This window comes from Drosophila elegans, unplaced genomic scaffold (genome assembly GCF_018152505.1).
Source record: "Drosophila elegans isolate 14027-0461.03 unplaced genomic scaffold, ASM1815250v1 contig_149, whole genome shotgun sequence".
In the NCBI taxonomy this organism is placed as follows: domain Eukaryota; kingdom Metazoa; phylum Arthropoda; class Insecta; order Diptera; family Drosophilidae; genus Drosophila; species Drosophila elegans.
In genome coordinates, this window is record NW_024545513.1 from 12407151 (window position 1) to 12435021 (window position 27871).

General features: G+C 37.0%; 1 protein-coding gene across 1 annotated transcript; it reads left to right on the top strand.

The window, feature by feature from the left end:
* The first annotated feature begins 13981 nt into the window (after window positions 1-13981).
* On the top strand, window positions 13982-27861 carry LOC108137148 (hybrid signal transduction histidine kinase M). The gene is made up of 2 exons (XM_017258714.2): window positions 13982-15064; window positions 26083-27861. The coding sequence occupies exons 1-2, from the start codon at window positions 14709-14711 to the stop codon at window positions 27098-27100; spliced, it is 1374 nt and encodes a 457-aa protein (XP_017114203.1). The 5' UTR covers window positions 13982-14708; the 3' UTR covers window positions 27101-27861.
* Window positions 27862-27871: the final 10 nt, after the last annotated feature.

Below are 27871 nucleotides of genomic sequence, written 5' to 3' on the forward strand. Positions count from 1 at the left end.
AAATGAAATGATCGTATTAAATTTGCAGTTTTTACTCGAAAGATTGTAACAAAATTACAAAAGGTACAAAAGTATGAGAAATCTAGAAATGATATTAGGATACAAGTATCACAAAAATGAAACACATGTTGCAAAACAACTCAAGGAGAAACCGAAACTGAAACCGAAAAAAGAAATTACTTTCCCATAACGAAGATTTCGGGTTATGCGATTGTGTTTGCTTTTGGTATTATCAAGATATTTTTGTCAGTACCCCTTCTTTTTTTTCACATTTTTTTTTTTCAACCTCCAAACTTAACCAAGCTGATCTTGAGAAATCCCAGACGCAAGATCGAAAACAAAAACACACGCTCAATGCGAGAAAAATTGAATTTGTTTATGTTTAAACGCAATTACGCGTGAAATTTATACGAAATTAAACGCAGCCTCACCATTTGTTGCTGCTTGTGTATGTATGAATGTACATGCATACATACATATGTACATACATACATATGTAAATACTTTTGCATTAACGAAATGGAAATCAAAATTGACAAAAGCAGGGGAAAATACATAAAGTAAAACAACTTTTGTTGTCTTTACTGAACTTCCGGCATTTTCTTGCTCATCTGAAATGGTTGTTATTTTGCCTTTGTTATTGTTTTTGTTAACACGACACGTACTGCAACAAAGTTGGAAATGCGTTTTGCGCAAAACCTGTTAGGAATTTACGAAAGACGAGGAAAGAGACAAATTAAGGAAAATGAGAAACATAATTAGAGGCAAATACGAATCATGCAAGGTTCATACACGGTGAGAAATAGATTTTTAGGTTATATTTGAATGATGTCAACCCTTTCCTATTACCAAAAATAGGATTTGGTGACCGTGACCCAAAAACATTATTTGTGAGCTTTGCAAAAATTAATGACATTAATTTCCCCGTTCCTCGCGTTGGGGCCAATTTTATCCTTTTTGTTTAACCAATTAGATACTTAATCATTTTTCCGTAGATGGAATGGTTTGAATTGGAATACGAATTCTTTCGGCGCACAATGTTCATTACTATGAGCCAGATATCATCAAACGAAAATATGCCAAGAATTTTCCCAATGGAGGAAGGAGTTGAAGTTACTGAAAAAGCGAAAAGTCGTGGAGAGGGCGAAACAAATAAAAATCAGTCGAAAAACGCATTTAAAGACACTCCAAAAGCTAAAACAGAAGTCCATAAAAATGTTTTCTTCACGGCACTAAAAGAGGGTGTGAGGAGAGTGAATGGAGCGAGCGAGAAGGAAGAGGGCATTTCGTGTTACAGTTTCAATTTAAAAGGAAAAACGTTTCCCACACGCACGAAAAAAAAACACACACACACAAGCGGCTTCATCATCAATTTCTAAATGCAAAACCGCAATAAAAAAAACGAGAAGCGTGGACAAAGGCACAAACTACGCAACAATCTGAATACGCTGCGAATTTAAGTATTTGGGCGATTTGACGAAACTAATAAAATTATGCCAATTGTTTAATACAAAGAACCAATAATTAAAAAACGCAAATAAATATAATATAACATAAAATATATTATATACAAACGAAAGTTTTTATAATTTAAATTTCAAGTTTTTCAAAGAAATAATAATGGCAATTCTTTAGAACAAGACGATTTTAATAACATAGACATTATCAGATAATGTGTAATGTAATTGAAATGCCTAATTACTACTAATCACCTTTTTTTTCTAAATGCTTAACACAGGGTATTTGTTAATCGACTAGATCTCAGCACGGAAATCCGAAATCGAAGCGGACAAACTTTGGCGAGAGAGAGCAAAATGCTCTCGCCTTTTGTGTAGTGGGGCAAAAAGAGATAGCAACAACACGGCGCACGTGTAACCGTTAAAAGAGTGAAATAGTAAGGGGCGGGTGGGCGTGGTAGGCGTGTGTGCGTCAGTGTGTGTGAGTATGAATGCGTGTGTATTTACTTTGCAAAATAACCACCCAACTAAAAGATGGTTGACAAGATAATTGTTGCCCTCTGTCCTCTGCCTCTCTCCCTCCCATCTTTTCGCCTCCCCTCTTCGGCCCTTTATCATCACCTCTATATTTTTTGGAGTGTTCGGTCGGAAATTGGAAAGCCCTAGATATTAGATTTCACCAGAAATTGTTTCTGGAATTAAAACAAGTAGCGTACATTAAGTAATAGATCGGTGTAAAAACTTACCACCGGAAATTGCTTAGATGGTCTGTGTACAAAAAGGTTCTTATAACGAAGGATTGGTAATCCCTAGAGTGGTGTAAAACAAGTTAAGGACAACTTGGGTAAAGATAATAATGTGCAATAGTAAAAAAACCATATAAATTTTTACTTTCGGTAAAAACATTGTTCCAGAATTTGGAATGCGTAATGCTACTGAGAAGTCTGTATTTCGATTCGAATTCGGGACTGCTGTCGCTGGATATATGTACATACCATATTAATATGGTAGCGTCATCGTCATTGGATACCTGGTCGCACCTGTGGACTCGCGATTAACCGGCGGCCAAAATATTTTGACTCAGCACTTTAAACCCAATGTCAGATAGACAGAAACAGAAACACGAACTCGAACTCACCTCACACTCGTTCACTCGAACAATAAATATATTTGTGGGGCATTAGCCTCTAGATATTTGTTTGATATGCGCTTTAAAGGTTGGCATTATTCAAGGTTGTGTTTATTTCGGCCGCAAATTATTTGGGGCATTGTCCGCTCGCGACCATGATGGTTTAAGTACCCCGGCCACCCTCTAAACACATATGTATGTATGTATGTACATATATTTCTCGGTTATCGCTCAGATAATTTTCTGTCGTTGAAAGTAAAGAGAAAATTTGGAAGCCTTGTCGTTCGAAGGGGAGATACTAATGGAAATTGGGAAACCATTGACGCTTTCTACAGATGGACACTTTCTAAGTAGTGTTTTTGAGCATGTTTTTAACGGCTACAAGTTCAAAGGTTTTTGAGAATTTTGTCTTTTTTTAATAACATCTTATGATACCCTCTACTATTTACCTACATTAACATCGAGATTTCTTAATAATTTCCATAAAACAAATTAAAATCAATCAAAGGCTTCATTACTGTCGTTTTACTGGGAAAATGTTCGAATAAAGGATAAGTAAATAAAATATAGTATACAATTTTTTATAGCCATAGAGAGGCACTGAGAAAGGGAGAGAGAATTTTGGATGGTGACGTGACCATCAATCAAGTGCCTTTTGCTTTTGCGGATCGAATCGGATTGCTTCCAATGCAACACAAAAACATTAAAAACCAAACGAAGGCAGACGTCTTCGTTTGAGTTTCAATTTCAGTTTTGGGTCTTTTCAGTCCGCCTGTCTTTTTTTTCTTTTTGCTTCTCTCTGTGGTGTTTTTAGGGCTCTTCCCCCAGACAGGCGGACAATTTCATCAATGCCTTTGCCGCCACTGTAAATGCTTGAGATACAGATACACATGCCCATTTACCTACAGCGGCGGCCAAGGCAATAGAAGTGCGGTTATGGTGACTAGTCATCGTAAATCACTTTATATTGTCTAAAAATGTTGTGCGTTTGACTTTAATCAGTTTTAAAGTTTGTAAGCCTACCTATGTACATAGTTTCAGTCAAATTTTAGTTGTTGTTTAGTCATTTAATTATTTGAAAGACACTGTTGAATAGAATTCATAAAGAAAACTGAATAAGTTAAAGACACAGTAGACTTGTTCATATTTTAAATACTTTGCCCCTTAAAAACTAGCAATTTGAGCATGTTTGTATGCATTGAAATACATTTCTAATACAACTTTGGTGCTTGTGAAAACTTTCGTGTGCCCGCTTCTTCTTCTTTACATTTTTTTTTATTATTTTGTAGTTTTTTTTGTAGTTTGCTTTCGCTGTAAGTCCCCAAAAAAAAACAACAAATTCCCCTAACACAAACACAATGACAATTTGTGGAGCTCCCTGTGCACGTTTTTATGTATTTATGATCATAAATACGTTTGTATTGGGCTATGTAGCATACATTTTCAATGTCACATATGTATGTATGTACATATTGCAGTTCAATTTTTGTTGTCACACAAATACACACAAGCATAAACACACACACGCAGACAGACAAAAGAGTGCGCGCGTCTTCATCAGCAACTTAATTATTAAATTAAACGCGCTAAATGGTAGCACACGCAAGTGCCAATAAAACAAAATACGAAAAATTGAGAGTGATGAAAGGGGGGCCGGGTGTAGGGCGTTGGGTGCTGAAAGGGGCGGGACGGGGATAGGGGGATGGCGCCACATGCTGCTTACAACCTTGTCCGTTAAACGGCGTCGCTGCCGACGTCGCTGCTCCACTCTTCACTCGAAAATCCACTCCTACTCCAAAATACCAATTCCCCCTCCTCCTCTGTTTCGCTTCCACTGAAATCAAAAGCATGGGCGTCGTTCAAAAAGTTTGATTGTGCGGGGACGCCTATCTAGAGTAAACTTTTATATTTGGATGGGAATTTTTGGATTATGAGATTAACGAATCTTTATTACCATTTTTGGAAGGGAAGTGGGTGATGGACTCTCCCATAAAATCCCCCAGGATCCGTACGTTTAATACCATAGCAGCTACTTCTTTATCTTTTTACGTAGTAAACCCTCTATAAAAAAATAATCAGGTCATGATGTTGATTTGCTATTTTTATTTGTAAAATTTCAAATCTCTAAAATTTCTGTTTTATTTTTGACATTTCAGCATTAACATTACAAATATAATCTTCTTTGCCAAATATTAATTACGTTACAAAACCTTAACCTGCTGTTAAAGCCACCACTCCCCTCTTGTCACGCCCATGGGCAGAACCCTTCGCAAATCAAATAAAACTGTCTCGCGCTCTCTTTTTCTTCACTCGCTCTCTTTTGGCTCTCTTTGACTGATTATGCGCCGTGTTTTTCTCTGCTTTTACGCTCTCTTGACGCTTTGTCGCTCCGTTTGGCCGTTTAATTTTCTTGGCTTGGCTTTGAGTGACTTCTTGGCATCTTCAACGCTTTTTTATGGCTTTTATGGCCATAAAGCCGCTTTTGGCCGCCAGCTGTTGTTGGCCAAAAAAAAGGCAAAAGCACAGCGATTGGGTAAATGGCAACATATGTATGCACCAGACCCAGACTTACACACACACTTACAAGCTGATGGGTTGAATGCAAGCCTACGATACACACTGATATTTATTATAGAGGTGGCATAGTTACACCTGCAGCCGATGACACTTCATATAATGCTTCCTAATTACATTTTTTGTTCACTATCACTAAATTTCGAAAACTCCTTTACTTAAATACATACATATGTCGTTACTTTGTTTACATTAACAGCAATACATATGTACATCCAAATATTAATACAAATCACATTTAATAAAAAATTGAAAATAAATAAAAATTTAAAATTAAAAATTTAAGTGAAAGCTACAAATATTTGGTGATACCAATTCATTTTTATTTAAGCAATGGTCGAATTTAATTACATACATATTATTTTGGCCACAGCTGTGTGCAAACACATGTGTAGTTGTTGTTGTTGCTAGCAGAGGGGGAACAAGAAAAAACCAAACGTAAAAAGCGCGCGCGAATACAGGTCGACGCTCGTTTACTTTGGGCAGCGCTGCTGACGTCGACGCAAGTAGCGTCGCCGACGTCGGCGTCAGCGTTCATTGCTTATGATTTTCGGAAATTCCATTTTCGTTCAGCAGTTGAAAGGAAAATGTTGGGGAAATACATTTAAACGAGATAAGCCGATCGGTTAGAGATTATAGCGGAACTATATTGACCAATAAAATGTTGATAAAAACATAATTTTTGGCCAAAACTTTAAATAGGAATGAAATTTAATAATTGATAAAGTTAACACCATCATAGCTGCATTAATATTAATAAGATTGTTGGTACAACATGACATTTGATTATTAAATATAGTTTGTATTAACAAAGTTTTACAATTTAAGTTGATGGAAAAAAATTCATAAAATTCTTAATATAAAATTTAATTACTAGCAAAAAAAAAAAAGGTATGACCCAGAACTGTCTTCTGTTAAAACTTGTGTGTACATCATTTGTTGGAATGGGCATACATACATACATATGTACGTACAAATGGATGTACATACATATGCATGGGTAGGCAAATGACGTTTATTCAAACTTAGACCGAATTTCAATGGACGAAATTTCTGTGTCACCCTCGACTGATTAAATTAGTGGATAAGGTTTTTCAGATTTCCATAAACTCAACACCTACATATATAGATTTCAATATTTACCAATTTGTTGGTAAAAACGTCTTAAAGGGATGTTCCCTTATACCCCGTGACCCAAAAACACCTCTTATTTTACAACCTAGTTATAAATATTTAGAAAAAACTGGATTATTTCATTGTTCAATAAAGCAATTTGCAAACTGTCGTATTTGCGTATTATTTTCTACATTTTGTATAAGATTGTTTGCCAAATATGGTTCAAGGTTTCGTTTTCTTTTCTTTGCCATATTTGTTAAGAAGCGTGTGGACTTTGTTATTCGCGCTGATTGTGGTTCGTTGGCTAATTATAGATTTTTAGGGGTGTACGTAACGTATTAGCAGTTCCCCTTTTTTTTTTGTATTCTTTTTACTGCTCCACTTGAGTGTCAAGTTTGTTTACGTTTGCCAATAATTCGGAATCTTTGAGATATTTTGCTATGATTTCCATTTTTACATGTCTGCCTGATGTTTTTCCCCCGAATCAAACCTGTTTTTGCTTTGGTTTTTTGTGTTTGACTTTGAAATGCGAGAAATAGCTCTAATATGAAAAAACCCAACGGCGAGAGGGGCATACAAAATAAAAGTCACACTTTTTACAATTTTGATATCGAAATAGAAAAATCAGTACGCAAATTGATAAGCCATATGCGACGTCACAGCTTGTGACGCGCTTAGAAACGCGCATAGAACAAAAAGAAAACAAGAAAGTAAACAAAGCAGAAAGCTAACATCATAAAACTGCAAGAAATTGAGAGCTAGCAAAATATACCACATAGGCTTATTAACATTTTTAGTCAAACAAAACCTTAAAAAAAATTATTACCACTAGGTACTTTTTAAAGACAAAGTCGCGTAATGGCACATATATACATATATATTATTACAGTATCTCGTATTCAACCTCTAATTCGAGTATAATTTATGTGCTAAAACAACATAGTAAGCCCGCATTACGTTATCTTAGCCTTACGTTACGCAGATCACCTCAAATGCTGCACAAATCAAAACTCCAAATAGAAACGTGCCAAATCAACAAAAACAACAATAACAAAACTGCATTTGCTGCACAACATGCACATATACAAATGCGGGTCTACGTATGTATGTATGTATAATGTACATGAATGATTTGTGTCTATGCGATGGCAATATCATGAATTGAAAAAAATCTTTCTTAATAATTAACATCTTATATAGAGATGTCAATTAAGTCAGGGAAATTTTATTTGTGTGACAAACTTTGTCTGTTAGTCAACTAAATTACATTAGAAATTTATTTCAATTTAATTAGCCAGTAAATTTTAGCAATTTCACTGAAATAATTTTAATATTTCATTAAAATGCATCTTCACTTGTCCAGTTTTATATATCAGGAATGCAGTAATATATCACGAATTCAATAACTCGTGGATTTTCTATCATAAACAACGTGATAAGACTCACACAAAAACGCGTGGAAATCGTTGAGTCTTGACAATACGTTGATTATGTGATGAGTGCGAGAGAGAAAGCGAAACGAAACACACTCAACCCCTCTTTTTCTCACAAACTGCACTCGCACGAAACTTCGAGTTTGACTTCGACTTTTAGATTGTATTTCGTATTTGTCGATCGCAGGCCACAAAACCTAAAAAACAAAAATAAAAGATGACGAACAAGAAGAAATAAAGATGAAGAATGCCCTTGGGCCGCAGTTGTTGTTGTTAACCGCTTTTTGGTAGCTAAATATTTGAAGGCTTTTGAGGTTATTATGCTGCAATGCATTGTTTTGCCGTTCAGATCACTATATGGTAGGTACTTAAACAAAAAAATGTACTTACCGCAAAACGAATGTACAACCAACAAGAAAAAAACATTGCGGTTTGCTGTTCGTTTCCAAACACGTTGCGGTCTTTAAAAGACAATTTAAATATAAAATATCATAAAGTGCTAAGAAGGCAGTACACGGGAGTATTCAACATTATTACACAAACAGTTTCTAACTAGTTCAAAACTGCAAGCGAAAATCCTAAAAAATGTAGCCAAACCTTATAAATTTACAATAGCTAAGTTATAAAACATTTGCAGATGGTTTTAAATATCATCAAGACACATGAATCATAATGTCTGGACAAATTCCTAAACAGTGAGTTTAGTATTTGTATAAAGTTAAATTTAAATCTGTTATTTGAGTTCTTATTTATATAAAATATCACCGAACAAATACCAAAAAATGCGCGTTAACGCAAGTGAAGTGATGAGTCAAAGTTTTTCCGACAAAACACGAGGTCTTCACGTTTAGGGTTCAATATCCCAATGGCCCGTCCGTGGTATTTCCATATTTTGGTTCCTACCCTTACTTTCTTTCTTCTTTTTCCCCTCCCCAATTGAAAGACTAGCAATTGGATATTGAAAGTGGCATCGGAATTAGCTGAAGTAGTGCGCTTTGAATGGGGATCATCCCACTCAATTAGCGTCTATCCTCCATGGCCTAGTTAGAACTGCAACCGGGGGGTATAATATTTATTTGTATTTATAATTTAATTCATAACAAATTTTATAAACTAATCATATATGTACATATGTATGTACATATGTACATATGTATGTATGTAAATAAAAAAGAAATTGTATAGCCGCTTGTTATGGTATAAAATATTAAATATGAACAAATGTAAATACATTAATAAAATGTTCGGCAAACTTATCAATTAATGAATTATTAATTGCCTACCCTCTTGGAGTACCGGTCTACGCCCTTGTAATAGCCCCCCCTATATTCCTCACTTCACTCCGTAACCCCCACACACTGTAATTACCGTTAACCGAGCTAAGCATTGTCTTTGGCCCTCTGTAACGTAACTGTAACTGTAACTAGCGCGCTTTCTCTGTCCGTTTTCGGGCTACTGGTAAGTACAGTGGTCACTATGCAAGTGCGAAACAAATACTACCAAAACAAAACCGAAAATAATAAAGTCAGTTCAACCTTCTTAGTTTAAATATTTTTGCTCCATGAACAGCCTCTTTGCCTTACTCTTTGGAGCTTTACTTGCTGGGTTCGCTGTACAACAAAAAGTTTTTTTTAAGTAGTATCAAAGTTCTTACTAACTAGCGTCCCCTGTACAACATGTGAGGCATGAATGGAATGGAGTGCGAGAGGATTGGCGACTAGACAAAGAGTAGGCCGATGGCCCACCCTCTTAACCACCCCCCACCACTTCCCCTGATAAGACGGAAATCCCGAAGAGAGTGGGGAGAAAAGAAAACAAACTGTTGGCGGCTGCTTTCTCAACGAGAAGAAAAAGAGGAGGTAACGCTACGAGAGGGACCAGAAGGAGTACGAAGCGAGGGGGAGGCAAGGCCGCAATTAATTACAAACTTACCCAGCTGTCCCCACACGTAGCCCCCTGTTTCTTCTTGTACTTCCTCCTTTGCCTTCTCCTCTCTCCCGCTTTGTGTCTGTATGCGAAAAGTGGCACGTATCAATGTTGAAAGCATAAAAACACAAAGAGACCAACAAAAGTCTCTCTTGAAAGCAAAAAAAAAAAAAAAGTAGGAGACACAGCTGAAGAAGAGGAGAGAAATGCAAATGCCTACGCTGAAAAAAAGACTTTAATAGTAAGTCGAGTAGAAGTTACTAAGCAATGTGCTCAAATCCCATCGCTGCCACATAAATTTTAATATTTTTCATCCTAGTAAGTATAGTTTCGACACTTCTAACACGTCAAATTGTATTTTTATCTGATCCAATTGATCGTTATATGCATACATATGTATGTATGTATGTATGTATGTATGTACATTACCCTTTTTTCTTGTTGCTTGCTTGACCAAATTATAAATACCCGTACAAACATGTGCTCAAGTGTAAGAAACAACAACCACCTTGGTAAAAATGGCAACTGTCTGTATGTATGTATGTACATACATATGTATGTATTAATGTACATATGTTTTATTTTGTTTTCTGGTAGACAGATGAAATCCCCTGAAAATAGAGTACTAAAAAATCTAAAAATGCTCCAAACACAAAGTCATTTCTTAAATGCAGCCAAATCAGCAAACATAAAGGGATGTGCTTGTGTGTGTTTGCGAGTGTTTGCAGGCCGACAACCATGCGCAGGCTGAAAATCTGCTGACGACGCTAAGGCGGCATTTATCACTCCAAAAAACGGGGGACTCCGAGGGGTACGCGCATTGGGAGTCATTGATTTTCGTTTATGAGTCGAGCAGGCGACGCTCTCACTTTTTATACGTTCATTCACACGCGGCACGGTGGGGCAAAAGCTAACAAAAAGAATGCCATTTGTTTTGTTAGGCAAATGCGCAAATGCAAATGAAGCGCTTGTACGAAAATTATTTTTTTAAGTAACGACGAAGTAACAATTAAAGAATATAATCTAGAATTGACAATTGGTTACATTTAATGCGTATTTGGTAAAAAGAAAATTTCAATGTGTCAGTCCGTGGGCTTTAAAATAGGGTTGATACTGACCTAGGGTTGTTCTCAACTCTACTTACCTGTGACTTAACACTCTTGCCAGGTACATATTGTAAGTGCAGTATTTATGTGAGCACGTCTTTAAGACGTTGGATAATCCGTAACAATATCCGTCATCAAAAATAATCCGCTCATATGTTGTTACTTTTCAAAGGGTTTTATGGTAACCCAACGTAACTTATCTTAACTAACAAGCTAAGCCATAACATTTTGAATATGATAAATTTATTTAAAAGTCTGGTTTTTTTGGTAGTTTGGTTTCATTAGTTTATTAGGAATGATAAATCCTAAAAAATATTTAATTTTATCATCATCAAAATTGTACTTATTCTACTTTAAGTCCTGAATATCCTTCGAGTTTACGTTTTTATCCCACTGTCCTCTCCGCTTTAAGTGCCCAATGCAAAGAGAGCGGCTTGGTCAAAGAGAGCGAAAAGAGCGCATTATAGAGACTGTCAGGGAACGGGGACGGAGAAAGGGACAACGGAGAAGGAAGAGAATGGGGATTTTAAATACATATGTATGTTATTGATAATTAAAATTGAAGCCGAATGCAATTTGAATTTGCATTTGACTGGCTGAGAATCGTTATCGTTTTCACTTCCCCTATTTTGGTTTTTCTTAGCTTGTGATTTACGTTTACCTGCGAAATAAAATGAAATAAAAGCCAGGTCAAAAGCGCGTGCTAAAGAATTAAAGGCAATACACGAAAAACATCTCGAAATAGAATTCAAACAAAATGAAAAAAGTGAGGTGCTGATTTCGCTGCCCGCGTCGACGTCGACTGCGCTGCTCGCAGGTAGCAGTTTATGCATTTGTGTGTGTGTCCGTCGGTTTTTATTTACTTTGTTCTGCTTGCTTTTCCAGTCTCTCTGTTTTTTTCGGGTTCTTCTGTTATCGGGCAGCAAATTGAAAGCAATAAATACTTAATTGTTAGCTTGTTGTTCTTGTCGTTGTTGTTATTGTTGCCGCTTAATTACGTAATTCCGAATTATCTGGGAGACTTGAAGGAAATGCAAAAGAGCGCCAAGCGTGTGTAAATGCAGTGAAAGAGAGGGGAAAAGGTAGAGGAAAGGCACAAAAGAAATCAAAATGGCTTGTTATTAAAGCATAAAAGGCCGAAATGAAAAGACGGGGATAACACAAAAAAGATGGCCAAATAAAATATTAATAATTGGTTAAACTACACAAATCAATTTAAATCATTAAACTGTAATTCCTCCCAAAAGCTAACTCTCAAAATAAACATTGAATATAATGTGTAAATAAAATAAAGAAAACCTTTCAATGTTAAATAATTGAAACAATATAGGGAATATCGCACAGAGTTTCGTAATTTTTTCCATCTATAGTTTATTCCATCAAAACTAACAAACTCTTATCTTAACAGGGTAAGAACATTAGAAAAATAATCCTAAAAAAATGGTATACATATGTGCATCGGTACTAACTCAATTAAAAATTTCAAATTAGGCAATAAAATTATTCATTTCTAAAAAAAATATTTTAACCCCTTAGTTCCTTTTCATTTTTATAATAAAACAAAGGGAGAGAGCGAAGAATGCGCGCAGGGAAAATGTTTAGAGTTTATTTGCCCACAATTCTGACACAATTAGCTGATAAAGTTCTTGGATGTTTTTCCCCGCAGCCTCTGTCAAATGTGAATCATCATCATTGGAACTTTTGTTCCGGGGAATTTTAAATATAAATAAACCAAAACAAAAACTATACTTTTTTTGATAAAAATTTTGCACAAACACAAGCAAACAATATGTCGTCATCGTAAACAACAAGAAGAAGAGCAGACGTCATCGTCATCGGCGCCTTAATAATAGTACACAAAAATGATAAACAAATATCTCCCCACTCGCAATCCCATTCCTCTCCCTCCCACTTCCCTTTTCCACCTACAACGCACGCTCATGAACCCTTCCTTCTCTCTCGCACTCGCATTCTCTTTGTTCAGTGCAAATTTGCATTGTCTCTTTGTGCCCGCACACATGCAAACATGAATGTATGGAAGCATATGTATGTGCACACATAATCACGCACACTGATGAGTGCCAAAACTGACCTCACAATTGTTGTTTTATGATTATTTGTGCCTGGGTTGTTGTTGTTCTGGAGCATTTTAAAACTGTAAAATGAGTTGAACTTGTTGGGGGGATTCAGATTTAGGTTTTGATCTTTTGGGATAATCTCCTATAAATCTAGAGTGTTTTGTGTACCTAAAACAATTACAGTTAACTGAAGAGTAATACATTTTTTTAATGAAATTTATACCATAAAAATACAATATAAAAGTGCCACAGGAAGATGTGTTAGTGACAACTAATATTTATTTAATCTAATAAATAAGGTAAGGGGATATCAAACTATTTTAACAGTTAAATTGATTCAAAATCTAGATAACATAATTTTTTTAATTAATAAGACAAGCATTTCTGATGTGGCTCTCTTAATTGTTACACTAGAAAAACTAAATGATTTAGGAGGAAACTATTTAACCTCCTCATGGTTTGGACTTGAATTATTCCATTCCATTCGTGTCTATCATCTGTAACTTAGTAATTACCTCAAGTGAGAATGATTGCCCTAGGAAGTATTTTGCATTTTCGAATCCAGCCAAAGTCACTTTTTTTTTTACATAATAAAGATCCAGCAACAACTATGCGGATTATGCTCATCACCCACAACCACCCACAATAACACAAATACACCACCCACTGACCAGCGTTTTGCTTCCGTTACAAATAAGCAAAAATCTTTTCGACACATACACATATATAGTTCTACAGTGGAGGCAGTAAAAATAGTAATAAAAAAAGAGTTTGTTTTTGTGTCAATTTAGTGCTCAATGTGTTTTTTTACTTTATTTACTTTGTATTTTACAAAAAAACAAGGTTTTACCAGGAAGAAACTTTAAGCTAAAGATGATATTTAGTTTGAGTCTTTAAAATCGAGATGTTTGAATGTTTTGCAATGACAGATATGCTATTATTTCTGCCGCATCTGTGTATACGCAGTACGCACGTAGGCCAGTGGCGCTCTTGCTCTTAAGTGCTCTCTTAGGACGCTCTCTTAACGCGAGAGCGCCGCCACTTCCGTTTCGACGGCGAACATCTGTGCGCTCTGCTCTGCCGACGCGAGCAGCGACTGCGAACAGCGAACGTCTTTCATTCAGCGTTTGCGTTTTTCACAACGAAAATTTCATGACGAAAATTTCAATTCGTTTCGAACGCGAGGACCGTGCGGACGTGTGCGGCTGGAAAAGCAACGGTGGAAAGCCCATTACTGACTTCTCTTACGCTCTCGCCGCCGTAGATTCCCCTCACCTCTAACCCTCAACAGGCGGCCAAAAAAAAACTTTAAAAAATATAAACAATTAAGTCTGCGACGCCTCTCCGCCTTTGCTGTTTTGACTCAATTGTGTGCCTAAACAAAAACAACCAACAAACAAACAAAACATAACTTATCTATTTTTGTTGAATTTTTTTTGTGTTACAAACGAAAGCGAAAAACAAGTGCAAATTTTGATCAAACCCTACAAATTCAAAAGTCCTGGATTATTTTGAATTTTTGGCAAAAAAAAAAACAAGACAGCAATAAATACGGCAGCTTCCACTAACGGTAAACAGCCAAGTGAAATCTCAGGCAAAAAATCAAATGAAATAAAGAAAAGAAAAGAAAAAGCAAAGGCAGACAGAAGAAGAAGAAGCAGCACCAGCAGCAGCAGCAAGTGCAAGAGAGCAAAAGCAAAAGAGCTGTAAAAAGAGAGCAGCCAAAAGAGCGTGTGTGTGTGCGTGTGTGTTACTTCCTTATTTGTAAAAATTTATTTTAAATAAAATAAAATATCAAATTGAAAATCAAAGTAAGAAAAATCAAAGACAAGCCAAGGAAACAAAGTAAGCCACGCTTGCTCACTCGTTGAACAAAAAAATAACGCACAATGACCTTGCCTACAAACACACACGCATCTGCAAACGACGCCGGCAGCGGCAACCACAACAACAACGGCAGCGGTAACAACAACAGTGACGAAGATTCAGACATGTTTGGACCACCCCGCTGCTCCCCGCCCATCGGCTATCATCATCATCGATCCCGAGTGCCCATGATCTCACCGAAATTGCGACAACGTGAGGAGCGCAAGCGAATCCTTCAGCTGTGCGCCCACAAGCTGGAGAGGATCAAGGACTCAGAGGCGAATCTGCGACGCAGCGTCTGCATCAACAACACATACTGCCGACTGACCGACGAACTGCGTCGCGAGAAACAGATGCGTTACCTCCAGAATCTGCCCAGGTGAGAATCCAATAACTTAATTTAGAGTACTGCCTTCCCAAAACCTACAAGTCATAAAATAGTGATATTAAAAACTGCTGCCAAACTCGGTGATATTGCTTAATAAGATAAAATATATTCCAATACATTTCGCTAGAAATCTTGATATTTTCCTGTACAACAATTCCACCAAAGTCATTTAGTTTACTCAGAAAACAGAAGATACATTCTCTTAATTACGACCTGTACCCATAGTATTTATAGAAAAATGGAAAGCATAAACCAGTGACCTTAATTAAAAAACTACCAAGATTAGTAAAACTAACTAGTTGCTTAACATCGTCTTTATATAAATTTTTACCTAACCCTCCTCAGTCGGGAAGTTAATGGTGTTACAGAGAAACAGTGTCTATAAACAGTGATGGAGAGCAAAATTAATTAGAGAGTTATTAGGTAGTTTGTGAGGAAATAAATAGTATTATCAGAGTTATAATTAATATAACCTGTGATATAGCTTGTAAAGATAGTAATATTATTGGAAATTATTGTGACATTTATTTTTTCTTTGAAGCTGAGTTATTTTTCCGATGAATATATATTGTTAGCTTTTTTTAGTGTGAGATTAAACCGTCTTAATCAGCAGCGATACCTGATTATATTTTTAAATTCAGCCACTCGAATGAGAAGCTACGAAAAAAACATTTTAGTAAGTTACAACGTACGACATTTAAAATATAAATCTTTAGAGGCAGTTTTTTTTTATAAACGCCGTTAATAAAACCATCCGTTAAAATAGATTTTCTCGGCATAAGTAACAATTTGAAGCAAATAGTTGCCTAAATGGACACTTTAAATTAAATAGATGAACTCTTTGAACTCAAAACCCATTTAAACCAATTATATTTACATTTCCCACACACAATTTCAATAATTATTTGTAAAAGAATAGAATAGAATAGCCATTGTTGAGTAGTTAGCCCAAACAAAATGGATTTGCAATTCAGCAATTATCCCTTCAAGTCGGTTCAATTAAGAGACAAAATTTCTGGTTTATTTGTGTTGCGTTTGTTTCTTATTCCCATTGCCTGAACTATACAGGCAATAAACCAAAGCCAAAAGCCGCCTTAACCCGACACATTTGGCCGAAAACCCTTTGATACCTGATACAGTATGTAAATTTTGCCAAATAAATTAACTCATTATTCGAGTGGGTGGAGTGTATCTCGCAATATTATTTCAACCTCCAGTGCAGGTTACACTCATCATCATCATCACGATGAGCTTAACAATGATGATGTGTATGTCATGTGAACTGTGAACTTGGGGGCGACGCCCACGCGGCGGATGCTTGATTTGTTTTTGCCCTTTTAAAGTGCGTGGTGCGTATTGTGCCTATATATATACACACATCTATATATCCATATATATGCATATATATATTCGTGCGGTTGCCTGGGTTTTAAAGGTTAAGAGTTGAGAGTGGGCGACTTTGCTCTTTTCCCAGTTGCGTGGCATTTGCGGCAGTTAAAACTGAAAGCTGAAAACTGAAAAGTAAGCAAGCGCGATAATGCAAGGTGTCGAGTTAATATATATACATACATATACGTATATATGCACCATAATGTGTGCGATGCGCCAACCGATTGTTGACAGATAGTGACTGTGCAAGGGGTTTTGAACCCTTTAAATAATCTACTGATTACCAGTGTCGAATTAGACATTTTAGTCAAAATAAGATATATGTATTCATGTATGTGTCTATTTTTGGTTACAACTGGTTTCAGTTTCATTTTGTAAATTATGCAATTATTAAAGCCTTCAATTTTCAAATGTGATTTATAGCTGTTAACGCAATAAGCAGTGTTCTTTTAACGATACATTGCACAATATGCAGTTAGGACTTTGATTTCATGGTAATTATTATTTTATGAGCATTAATTTCATTTCCCACAATTTGTATCTGTGCCTTCGACTAGTACAAAGTGTCATATTTGTAGTGCCAAGCCAACGATGATGCAATTATTCAGGCCCAAATACAAATACTAAACAGCATTTTCTATGGCTTCCATAAGGACTATCTGTCCGTCGTCGTCTGCCCCTTTCCACACTGACTCAATGCCGACGATACTGCAATGTTGCAGCAACAATCCGACAGATACGAATATACTTGTGAAGATACAAGGGAATATACATGCATACATACATAGATACATAGATACATACATACATACATACAGATGCGGATACAAACACAAGGAAAGCGGCATATTTCATAGCCCACAACATTCAGGCCAAGCTCAGGCCAAAAACCAAAGAAAACCCAAAGCAAAAAGCAAAAAAGCAGTGCAAAACGAGCAGCGAACCAAAGCAAAGCAAAAGCGAAGCAAACCAAAGCAAAGCAAAGCAAAGCAAAAGCGAAGCATAGCTAAACGCAGATACTCAGAGACATAAAAACGCGACACGAAAACGAAACTAAAAACGGAGGAGAAGCCCAACGGAAACAATGGAAAAAGTCGTTGGGATTTTTCCAACATTTTTCGGCCAGCAATTGGGGAAAGGGCCAACATAATATGCGAAAATCCAAATAGCCATAAAACAATTGGAAAATTTCCGTTTAATTGCTATTAAATAATGATAGATTATCCGGATGAGTCACAAATCAATTATCAATTAATCAAAAGATACTTTTTTTTTTCAAATAGACAGATACAAATTCAAAAACCCTATTCAATAATTAATCAAGATTTATTGAGAGCGAAAAATAACGGATAGGTCTAAAAACTAAAGATCTTTTTACCTTGATAAAAAACGGGACTTAAAATTATTGTATAATAAACGGAAAAAGTAATATTTACAGAGAAAAACTTTTATAATCAAGCAAATATCTACAGTATGGGTAAAAACAAAAAATCAACCCCAATTGATACGTTAAATATTCAACCAATAACCAATTGAAACCCCAAAGATAACAGCAAACATTCCACTTAATCAATCAAAAAAAATAAAATACAGGAACAAAAATGCACACACGCATCGTCCAAAAACAAGAAAAACAACAGGCGAAAAAAATAAAAGAAATACAGAAAGAAATCAAATCCAGCAAATAGGAATCTTTACATACATATTATACATATAAACAGACAAATGCGCGTCTGTCTCTGAATTTTTTTTTATGTTTTTTTAATTTTTGTATCTGCTGTTGGTTGGTGTGCGCTAAAAACAAAAACAAAACAAGAAAACGGTGCGCTCGTTGAAATAATCACGTTCCACTTGCAACAAAAAAAAAAAAGAGCAGCAGCCACAACAACAACAAAGAGGCGATGATAGCCAAAGCAATTGTTGTTGTTTTTTTGTGGGCACATGCCATCAACAACAACAAAAATAGCAACAACTAAAGAAGCAACAAAAACAACAAAAACAACGGCCAGCAGCAGCGAGAATAACAACAACATCCAGTGCACTAAACCTTCAGACTTTGCCAACACATAAGTGTTTGTATCTGTGTGTCATTATTTTCGTCTTGCCTTTTCCACACGTTCGCTGCGTCTTGAACGCTATTTTTTGTATAATTTCTTAAATATATCTGCATATATATTTTTTTTTAGTTTAAAGAAACACATGTTGTACATTTTAGGACAATTATATGGTTTGCAATATTAATTCAAAAGAAAAAAAAAGAGCTACTTGCGTATTTTTTTGTCAGCTAACAAAAGTAGGTTTTGAGTTTAACACGAAATAAAAAATGTATCCAAAGTGTATGCTTTTTTAAATGTATTCAAATGTGAAATAATAAGATGATGAAAATATAATCATACGTAAATATACGTAAGTGGGATTATTCAAATCAAGAGCAGTGTAATACCATTTGCTTGATTAATCAAATGAAAGGAGATTTATATATTGGGCATTTTATCTTTTCATTTCGCTATATAAGCAATTCCTTAACCGTTAACTGTGGCACCACGCCCCCCCTTTTTTTTTTTTTTTTTTTTTTACTTTTTGGCCCACCTGCTCTTGGCCATATTTAATCTATTTATCTCTCTATCATCAGCGAGCATGCTTTCTTTATTTCTTCTTCTTTGTGGCCCGCTCGTGTGCTTTCTTTCATCAAAGAGCCAAAGGAGAAAACAAACAAACAAACAATTCAACATACCGTTACACGCTTTGCAAAGTTAATTCATCGCCGATTTTCCTTTTGGTCAGTGCCTCGCGTTTCCGTTTTTTTTTATTTTTTTGCTTTTGCTTTTGCATTTGCCATTCTGCTTTTGCTTTGTGCCTTGTGCTTTGTTTGACATGTTTTCTCTTCCCCCCTTTTACACAAAACACACACGTACGCACACGGAATATGTGAAATAAAGTGTGTATGGTGTATTTTATGCTCATGTGCTTATTATTACCCTGTAGCCTGTAGCTTTCCTGTAGTTGTAATCGATAATTTAATTACGAACAAAAATATGTTAAACGGTGAAATTGAAATAAGCACAGGGGTTTATAAGTGGTGTTATACGGTCATGGGTTAAATATGGTGGAAAAGCGATTGCAACGGGGGAATGAGGATATGCAGGAGATAGCGATGAGCGATAAGTTATCGCTCGTTGTTAGCCATTGCTCTTGCAATGTGGCAATCAATTTTGTTGATCGATTGACTTGCATGCTGTTTTTGCATCTTATTTAGACGACTATATGTAGGCTTTAAATGAAAAGATTTTTATAACAAGAAAAGTTATATGTAGGAATTTGCTAATTATAAGATCTTATAAAAAGAAAGAAAATATATCTTGTCGTAATATGGGGCAAGATAAAGTATGATGTAAGGACGTTTATCTACCAAGAAGAAAATAAAATAATATAGTAAATTAAAGCACTATAAAATTAATGAAAATACAAATACACGCAAAATTTTGGTTTAAATTTCAACTAGCTTAGCTTATGTCAAACTGAATCTAAACAAGTTGAATTTTTTTTGGTTATTGTTGTTGCGTTAGACGAAGACAGTTTAGGATGTTTATCTACACAATATCCACGCTGCTCATTGCTTATGCATCCGCTCGCTGAAATGAAATCCATACAAATTGCTGCTGCTGCTGCTGCTGTTGCTTGTGCTGCCTGCCAACCTCCATGCCTGCCTTCTTTTTATGCATTTTAAACACTCTCGACATAACGCCAAGCAATGCAACAGTCGTCGGCTCTGCCGTTCACTACAACAGCAACAACAGCAACAAGGGCATTAACTACAACAATAACCAGAGAAACTACAAGAGCATTAACTACGACAGGCAGCAACAACAAATACAGCTTAAACCAAGCCACCGCACAGCAACAGGAAAAAGAATAACAACAACGTCGAGAAAATATGAAAAACTGGTGGCAAACATAGAAAAAAAATTAAACCTATAAAATAAAAACTATATTTTTTAACAATCTTAGTAAACTTTAACAAAAATATACCAAATGGCAATAAAATTATAAAAATAAAATGACGTCATAACATATACTCTTATCAATAACTTCAATAAATATATTAGCAAAACTAAAATTGCAATAAATATTACACCAACCAAAAAATACTCCAATAAATATAAAATTAACAAAAAAAAAACTCCGGCAATGAGCCTAGCTAGCCGAAGCTGCAGCTCCAAAGAAGCGCTCTTATTCAATCGCTTACCGAATCCAAATCTCCGCTCCAATCTGTCTTTCAGACCCCCGTTTTCCAAGACCCCCCTCTTGGGTATTCCGTCCCGCTCGTGCTTCCTCTTCCACTCACCATATCACAAATACACCCATGCACCAATACACCCATACACCCGCAGAGCGGCAGACATCATCGCATAGTATATAGTATAATAGTGCATAGCATTTTGTGTAACCCACTCAGGCCGCCCCATTTTGTGGCGTCGTCGTAATAATTTCGCGACTGCGACGACGTTTTTATAGTTTTCTGCTTTTGCTTCTTTTTGTTTGGTGGGGAGCTGGTGCTATCTTGTCTCTTTTCCCCCTGGGGTTTCGTGTTTTTTTTTGTTTTTTTATTTCGATTCGGATTCGGATTCGTGTAATGCCGTTTTTATTTTTTTTTTTTTTAGTTTTCATCTCATCTATTTGGTAACGTGAATTGCACCACCAACTATTCGGCATTCCCTTTTGTAAACCATCCTATACAAACTATTTTAGTTGTAATTATATGTGATTATGATCTTGCTTTCTAGGACTCCTTAAAATTACATCAATAAATGAATAATATATTTCTTTTCTTTTTTTGGAATATTTTTTTTTAGATAAGATTCAGATCGATAAGATACCGCTATTCTCAATAACAATGTCTTTCTATTACCAACATTTAGTTTCTGTGTAGCATAGTTGCATCTTGTTATTGCATTTTTTTCTTGTTGTTATTCGTAAGGCCATTGTTTTTTTTGCGAAATATTTAGAACAATTCGATTATAAAATGTTGAGAGAGAGAGCGAGACAGAAAGAGAGAGAGAGAGGGCTGGCTGGTGGGATAAAGATTGGGTGAATAGCAACTAGTTTACCCACCTTCTCGCCGTTGTTATTGTTTACCCGCTTATATTATTTTTAATTGTTTTTCAGTTCCCGCCCACCAACCTTGCGACACGCGCGCGCTTTTCCCCCTCTTTACCCCCCACGTTTTCACGTATTACCCCCCACCCCCAATTTTGCGCCAATCGAGTTATCAGAGAAATTCTCGAGCTGATAAGCAGATAGAGATACACGACGTGTGCGGATGGATGGTGATAAAGCTGAGGTGTTGCTGGGGATATATTCAATTCAGGTGCTGCTGCCAGGGTTTCGACTTTATTTCATGGTTTTCTTTATTTTTTTGTAATTGAATTTACAAACGTAAACGAAGTGTAACGAACCGAACCGAACTCAAGTTAACTGAGCTGTTCCGTTTTTTCCCCTCTTTTCTTTTGTGCATAAATGGTATTTCTTTATACATTTTTTATTAGTCATTCGATTTATTGGTGGGATTTTGTATGTGTATTAACTCACCAATCATTTTGATAATTTATTGGGATTTTTAAACCACATGTGTTTACTTAATTTCACAAGTAGGTTTTCCATTTTATTTTATTTTGCTTGTGTATCTGAAAGGAGGGAGACTGTGAAATGAAGTTGTCTTTGACACGAAACTGCTGCCGTCGCTCCATATGGCTTTGCCACGCCCCCTCTTCAGAGGCCCTCGCCTCTGAATTTTTGCCCCTCTTTTCCGCCTCGTTTTTTTACCCCCCTTCCCTCCCTCTGCCCATTTTCCACCTCGTTTTCCGCCCTCCTTCTTCCGCATACACGGAGCAAGTCAAAAGCGCGCTCAATGACCCCCAACAGCGTCCTACATTCGCGACTTGGCGCCTCTTTTCCATCCCCTTTTGGAGCCCACCCCTCCCCTTAACTTTTCCACCCACACCCCCCTGCTGTTGCTCCCCTTTTTCCATTTTTTTTCTTTCTTTCTTCGCTTTTGTGTGCACTTGTCGTTTGACAACGTTTTCGTCTTTCTTTGCCGCTTTCGCTCTTTTTCATCGCTGTTTTTTCCCCGCTTTCCCTTGTTCATTTTCCTCCCTCTTGTCAAGTGCAGCAGCGAAAATCCCGTTTCCCCTCGCCTTGCCTCTTTTTTGAGACCAAATTTCAATTCGATTAATCAAAAATACAATTCAGGTCAACCTTGTGTAAATTGCAGGAAGGATTAGAAAATTAGTAAAACTACTGAGTTAGGTTTTTAACTTTAAAAAGTTAATCTTTTATATTTAAAAGATGATCATAATCTATACTCATTTTGTAGTAGTTATGCACTGGGAACTAGTTATATTATCAGGAACTGACTGTATTAAATAATATGAACCTAAACCCCCCTTACTTAGACCCACTTAATTGTTTGCCAGTTAAACAAAATTCGACGTATGGGCCTATACGACGGACTGTAATAACACAAATAAAAACATTGGTTAAAGAGCCTTGAACTGGAAACCCCCAAAATAAATGGAGTGGGCGGCAAACAAACAAAACCAAAGGTTGGTTGACCAAGTTTACTTTTCCGGACGGGGGAAGACAAAAAGAGGCAAGGGATTAACGCGTAATAAGTGTGCCCCAATTTCTGCTTGAATTCAGCGAGGAAGTCGCCACATATTTAATGTGAAGAATGGTAGGGAGGAATTCGGAGAGGGGTGGTTAACACAAAAACGACCAAAAAAAAACATCGAAAACGTGCGCAAAACGAAAAGGCAAGATAAGACAGCGAGGCGAAGGACAAAGAAAGAACACTACAAGTGACAAACCCCAAGTTTTTTGTATTTATTCATTTTTTTGTTTTTTGACCAGTTATCAGCCGCATGCCACAATAATATAAATGTGTTGTTGCTACATATACACTCAAACACATGGCTGGCTCAATGTCAAAAAGCAATGATTTCTTCTCATTGTTCGGTGAATAAAACGTTTTACCCACCACAGCACTTTAATGACGTCACAAACTGATCATCAGTTATATGTACGCGCATTATTCTCGCTTGGCTTATGATTAATCAGGCTTATAAATAGCTTTGAGCTTCATCCTCGTGCCTCTGATTAATACAGGATACCATACTCATCTCGGTTTGTGGGAATTTTTAGTACAGATATATGAGTATTTCTTTTGTATTTAGTAAGTTGTTAATTTTATAAATCTCAGAAGTTTTGTGTCATTTTTGGATTCCTTTTTACTGTTCGAAAATTTCTAGGCCAACAAAACCATTAGAAAAATGTATAAAGTACTTTTCCTAGTAACTGCATTTTCTTGCGACTGAAAATACCTTTAAAGTGTTATCAGATTTTGTTATTAAACCGGAACTGACGTGGTGAAAAAAATCACCTTCTACTCGAGAACTTCACCTTCTGTTGTTTGGTAACAATGAAAACTCAGATATATTGGTAACTATGACAAATGCCGCTTTAAGGTTAAAGGTTTTTTTTTTAATTATTATTTAGCTTGGAAAATGTATGCAGTGTGTACATACTTTATTTTTTTTCTTTCTGATCAATCCAGTTAAGAGCTCCTCTGATTTGTAGCCCTTGTTGGCCCTTTCTAACTCTGTTTTGTCTCCGTTTTGTGGGCCAACACTTGTGCAATCCACCGCTCCTCTCTTTTTGTTGGCCATCTTCTCCTCCGTTGCCTTTTGGCACCTCATTTGGCCAGCAACTACTACTACTACCACTCTCTTGGCTGCTTTTGCTGCTTGCTGCTCCCATTTTGTTTTGGCCGTCCATCATTTCAAGTTAACGGTTGCGCGTGCATTAAAAGCAACAACAGCAACAACAGCAACAGCAGCAACAACGAAACTAACACACTTTTTGCCCCCCGAACCGAACCGAACCGCCACTCCCCCGCGTCTTTGTTGTACGCTTTCTGGTTTTTTGGTTTCTATAAGTTGAGCGATTTTTTTTGTTGCTTCTTCGTTTGGGTTTGGTTTCGTTTTGTTTTTGTACAGATTCCTCCATACTTTCGCTTTTTTTTTTGTTTCTCCCCCCGTAAACACCCTACCCCATATTACATTTTTATTTATTTTTTTGCGGGTCCCTTGGCTGTGCCGCTTTTTTGGCATTCTTGTTGTCAGTTATATTGCTTTTGTTGCGTCGCTTTAATAGTCAACATTGACATGCTCAGCTGCGCATTTTAATGCGTTGTGCCTGCCATGCCAGCCCAGCACCTATCACCCACCCCCCTTTTCAATATATGTACATATACCACCTGTACACGGCTATGAACTTCCACAAATTAGGTTATTAATTGTAAACTTGACTAAATAGGAATTATATAGATTTTGAATTGTCTTTCTGTTGTTTACATAATACGCTATTGAAAACAAAATCTTAGAAGCAATACATATAAATATAAATATATATATAAATATTTAGGAAATCTTTAAAGAACGTTGAATCAAACAAAATGAAATGTGGTCCAGAAAGCAATTTGTAATCCCCATTAAGGTATTTTTTTTCTACCTGTACCGTGGCATTTTCTTCAACCTTATTTTAACGTTATTATTTTGTGCCTTTTCTCTGCCGTTGTGACTGCTACGTTTTTTCCAACTTTAAATGGTTGCCATATTGGCTGGAGAAGCAACAAGAAAAGTGTGGAGAAATGAGGGGCGGAGGGGCGCCCCCTCCCCCTCCCCCACCATACACCATATACCATACACCGTACACTGTGCTTTTATTGAAAGAGAAATTAACTGAAATTTACTTCGCTGCTGGTCACCGAGAAAAGCCAAAAGGCCCCGGTGCTGCCACAGTTGTTGGCCCAGTTAATTAAAAGCGTACCCCCCGGCTACCCACATTTCCATACAAATCCACCCGTTAAGCCACCACCCCGTGGAAAACCCCTTGGAAACAAACACTCTGATGTCAGGGTTGAGTTGAGTTCTGTTTTGGGATGGTTTTGTGGGGGGGGAGGGCTATATTATCGATGGGCGTTGAAATGTTTATGGCAAGATTACACCGTTTACTGATTTGACACAGCTCGCTATGTGTCGTGGCGTCGGCTTTCGTGACGTCGATAGGTGGGGATAAGGCCAGGAAGAAGGGATTTGGGTTTATGAGGTGTTACTTACCTTACCTTACCGATGGTTAAGGATTGATGTGAGGTCTCTGTTTCATGGATTTAATATTGATTAGTTTCTAACTAAACTTTTTAAATCAGCAAATTTGATTAATTGACTGACAAAAAGTAATATCGATTTAAGATCAACTCAATTATATCTCAATAATTGAAAATTAAATTGTACAATGCTATCAACAGCAAGCAATATCAAGTTTATATCGACTAATTAATAACTGAAATATTATATCTATCTTTGTAAGATAAACTTTAAACGATTATTTATCGGGATGGCCTAGTTATCGTTTTAATCGAAATCCTCTCAAAAAGAGCCAAGTTGGCCCAATTGAGTCTTTTAGATAGTTGCATGCCCTGCCCATTGTATTCCCTACATTTATCTGTTGTTACCACCGAGCGTTGACTAACTTTCCCTTCCACTTTCTCTCTCTTTTTGCAGAACCAGCGACAGCGGCTCAACCACCGAACTGGCGCGTGAGAATCTCTTCCAGCCGAACATGGACGATGCCAAGCCGGCCAGCAATAACACTAGCAATAATAATAATAATAATAGCAAGTCCTCGTCGTACGGCGATGCCTATAGCTCCTCCAACGGATCGTCTTCGTTGGGTCGCGGTGGTGGAATGTGCTCCTTGGAGAATCAGCCGCCTGAACGTCAGCAGCTGGCCACGCCCGCTGGGGCATCCGCTCCCGAGGCGGCCAATTCGGCGCCACTTTCCGTTTCCGGTTCGGCATCGGAGCGGGTGAACAATAGTAACACCAACAACAACAACAGCAACAACAGCAACAACAGCAACAACAGCAACAACAGCAACAACAACCGAAAACGTCACCTGTCCAGCAGCAATTTGGTCAACGATCTGGAGATACTCGATAGGGAACTGAGCGCCATCAATGCGCCCATGTTACTAATCGATCCGGAGATCACCCAGGGTGCCGAGCAGCTGGAGAAGGCGTCCATGTCCGCCAGCAGGAAGAGATTGAGGAGCAATAGCAGCAGCGAGGACGAGAGCGATCGATTGGTGCGCGAGGCCCTGTCCCAGTTCTATATACCGCCGCAGCGCCTGATCTCCGCCATTGAGGAATGCCCGCTGGATGTGGTTGGCCTGGGCATGGGTATGGGAATGAATGTGAACGTGAATGTGGGCGGCATCGGTGGTATTGGGGTGACAGCAGCTGGCGCTGGCGTCGAAGTTTCCGGTGGCAAACGGATGAAGCTGAACGACCATCATCATCTCAATCACCATCACCATTTGCACCATCACCATCACCTGGAGCTGGTCGATTTCGATATGAATCAAAATCAAAAGGATTTCGAGGTGATCATGGACGCCTTGAGGCTGGGAACGCCAACGCCGCCGAGCGGCGCCAGCAGCGATTCCTGCGGACAGGCGGCGATGATGAGCGAATCGGCCAGCGTTTTCCACAATCTGGTGGTCACCTCGCTGGAGACATGAAAGTACCAGTGAATCCAGAATCCCGAGCAGCAGACAAAGATTAAAGAGTTTAGATTTTATATTAGACACCACTTGCATACAGTTTTTAAGGAAACATTTAGGCTATGACACATATACTAACCTAAGCTATTATAACATATAGAAAGGAAAGGAAAAGAAAGGAAGATCGGACGGATTGGCCAGTATTACTCATTAATGGCAGTCGCGATTTGTACAAACAAATACACAAAAAAAAAAAAGATAGTTGTAGGCTAAAGAGAAAAACAAAACAAAAATCAAAGAATTTGTAGTCAATACAGCAGAAACAAACAAAAACAAAAAACCAGAACAATCTATAAGTTAAATTTAATGAAAAGAAAAACAAACTCCATACTTGTAACACATCAACAAAAATTCAGTTGTGGTTTCCATTTCGGTTTCGTAGAGAGCTCCGTTTATATGAAAAAAAAATTAAACAAATAACTTCCAATTTTAAAAAAAAAAACCAAAAAAAAAAACAAAAAAAAAAACTATGTAAGGCAAGCACATTCCACATTGCTAAACATTATATCCCTTAATTTTGTTCCTACTGAATTTTTGTTTTTTTTCCACCATATATCTCACATGCGCAAGATATCAAAAAGTTATATTGCATTTAGGAAACACAACTATATATTTTTAAATGAAAACACTTAGAAGTTCTCCTAGTCACAACAAAAAAAATAAAACAGAAAACAAACAAACAAGAAAACTGAGACATGAAAGCAAATTGAAATAGCAATTTAAATAAAA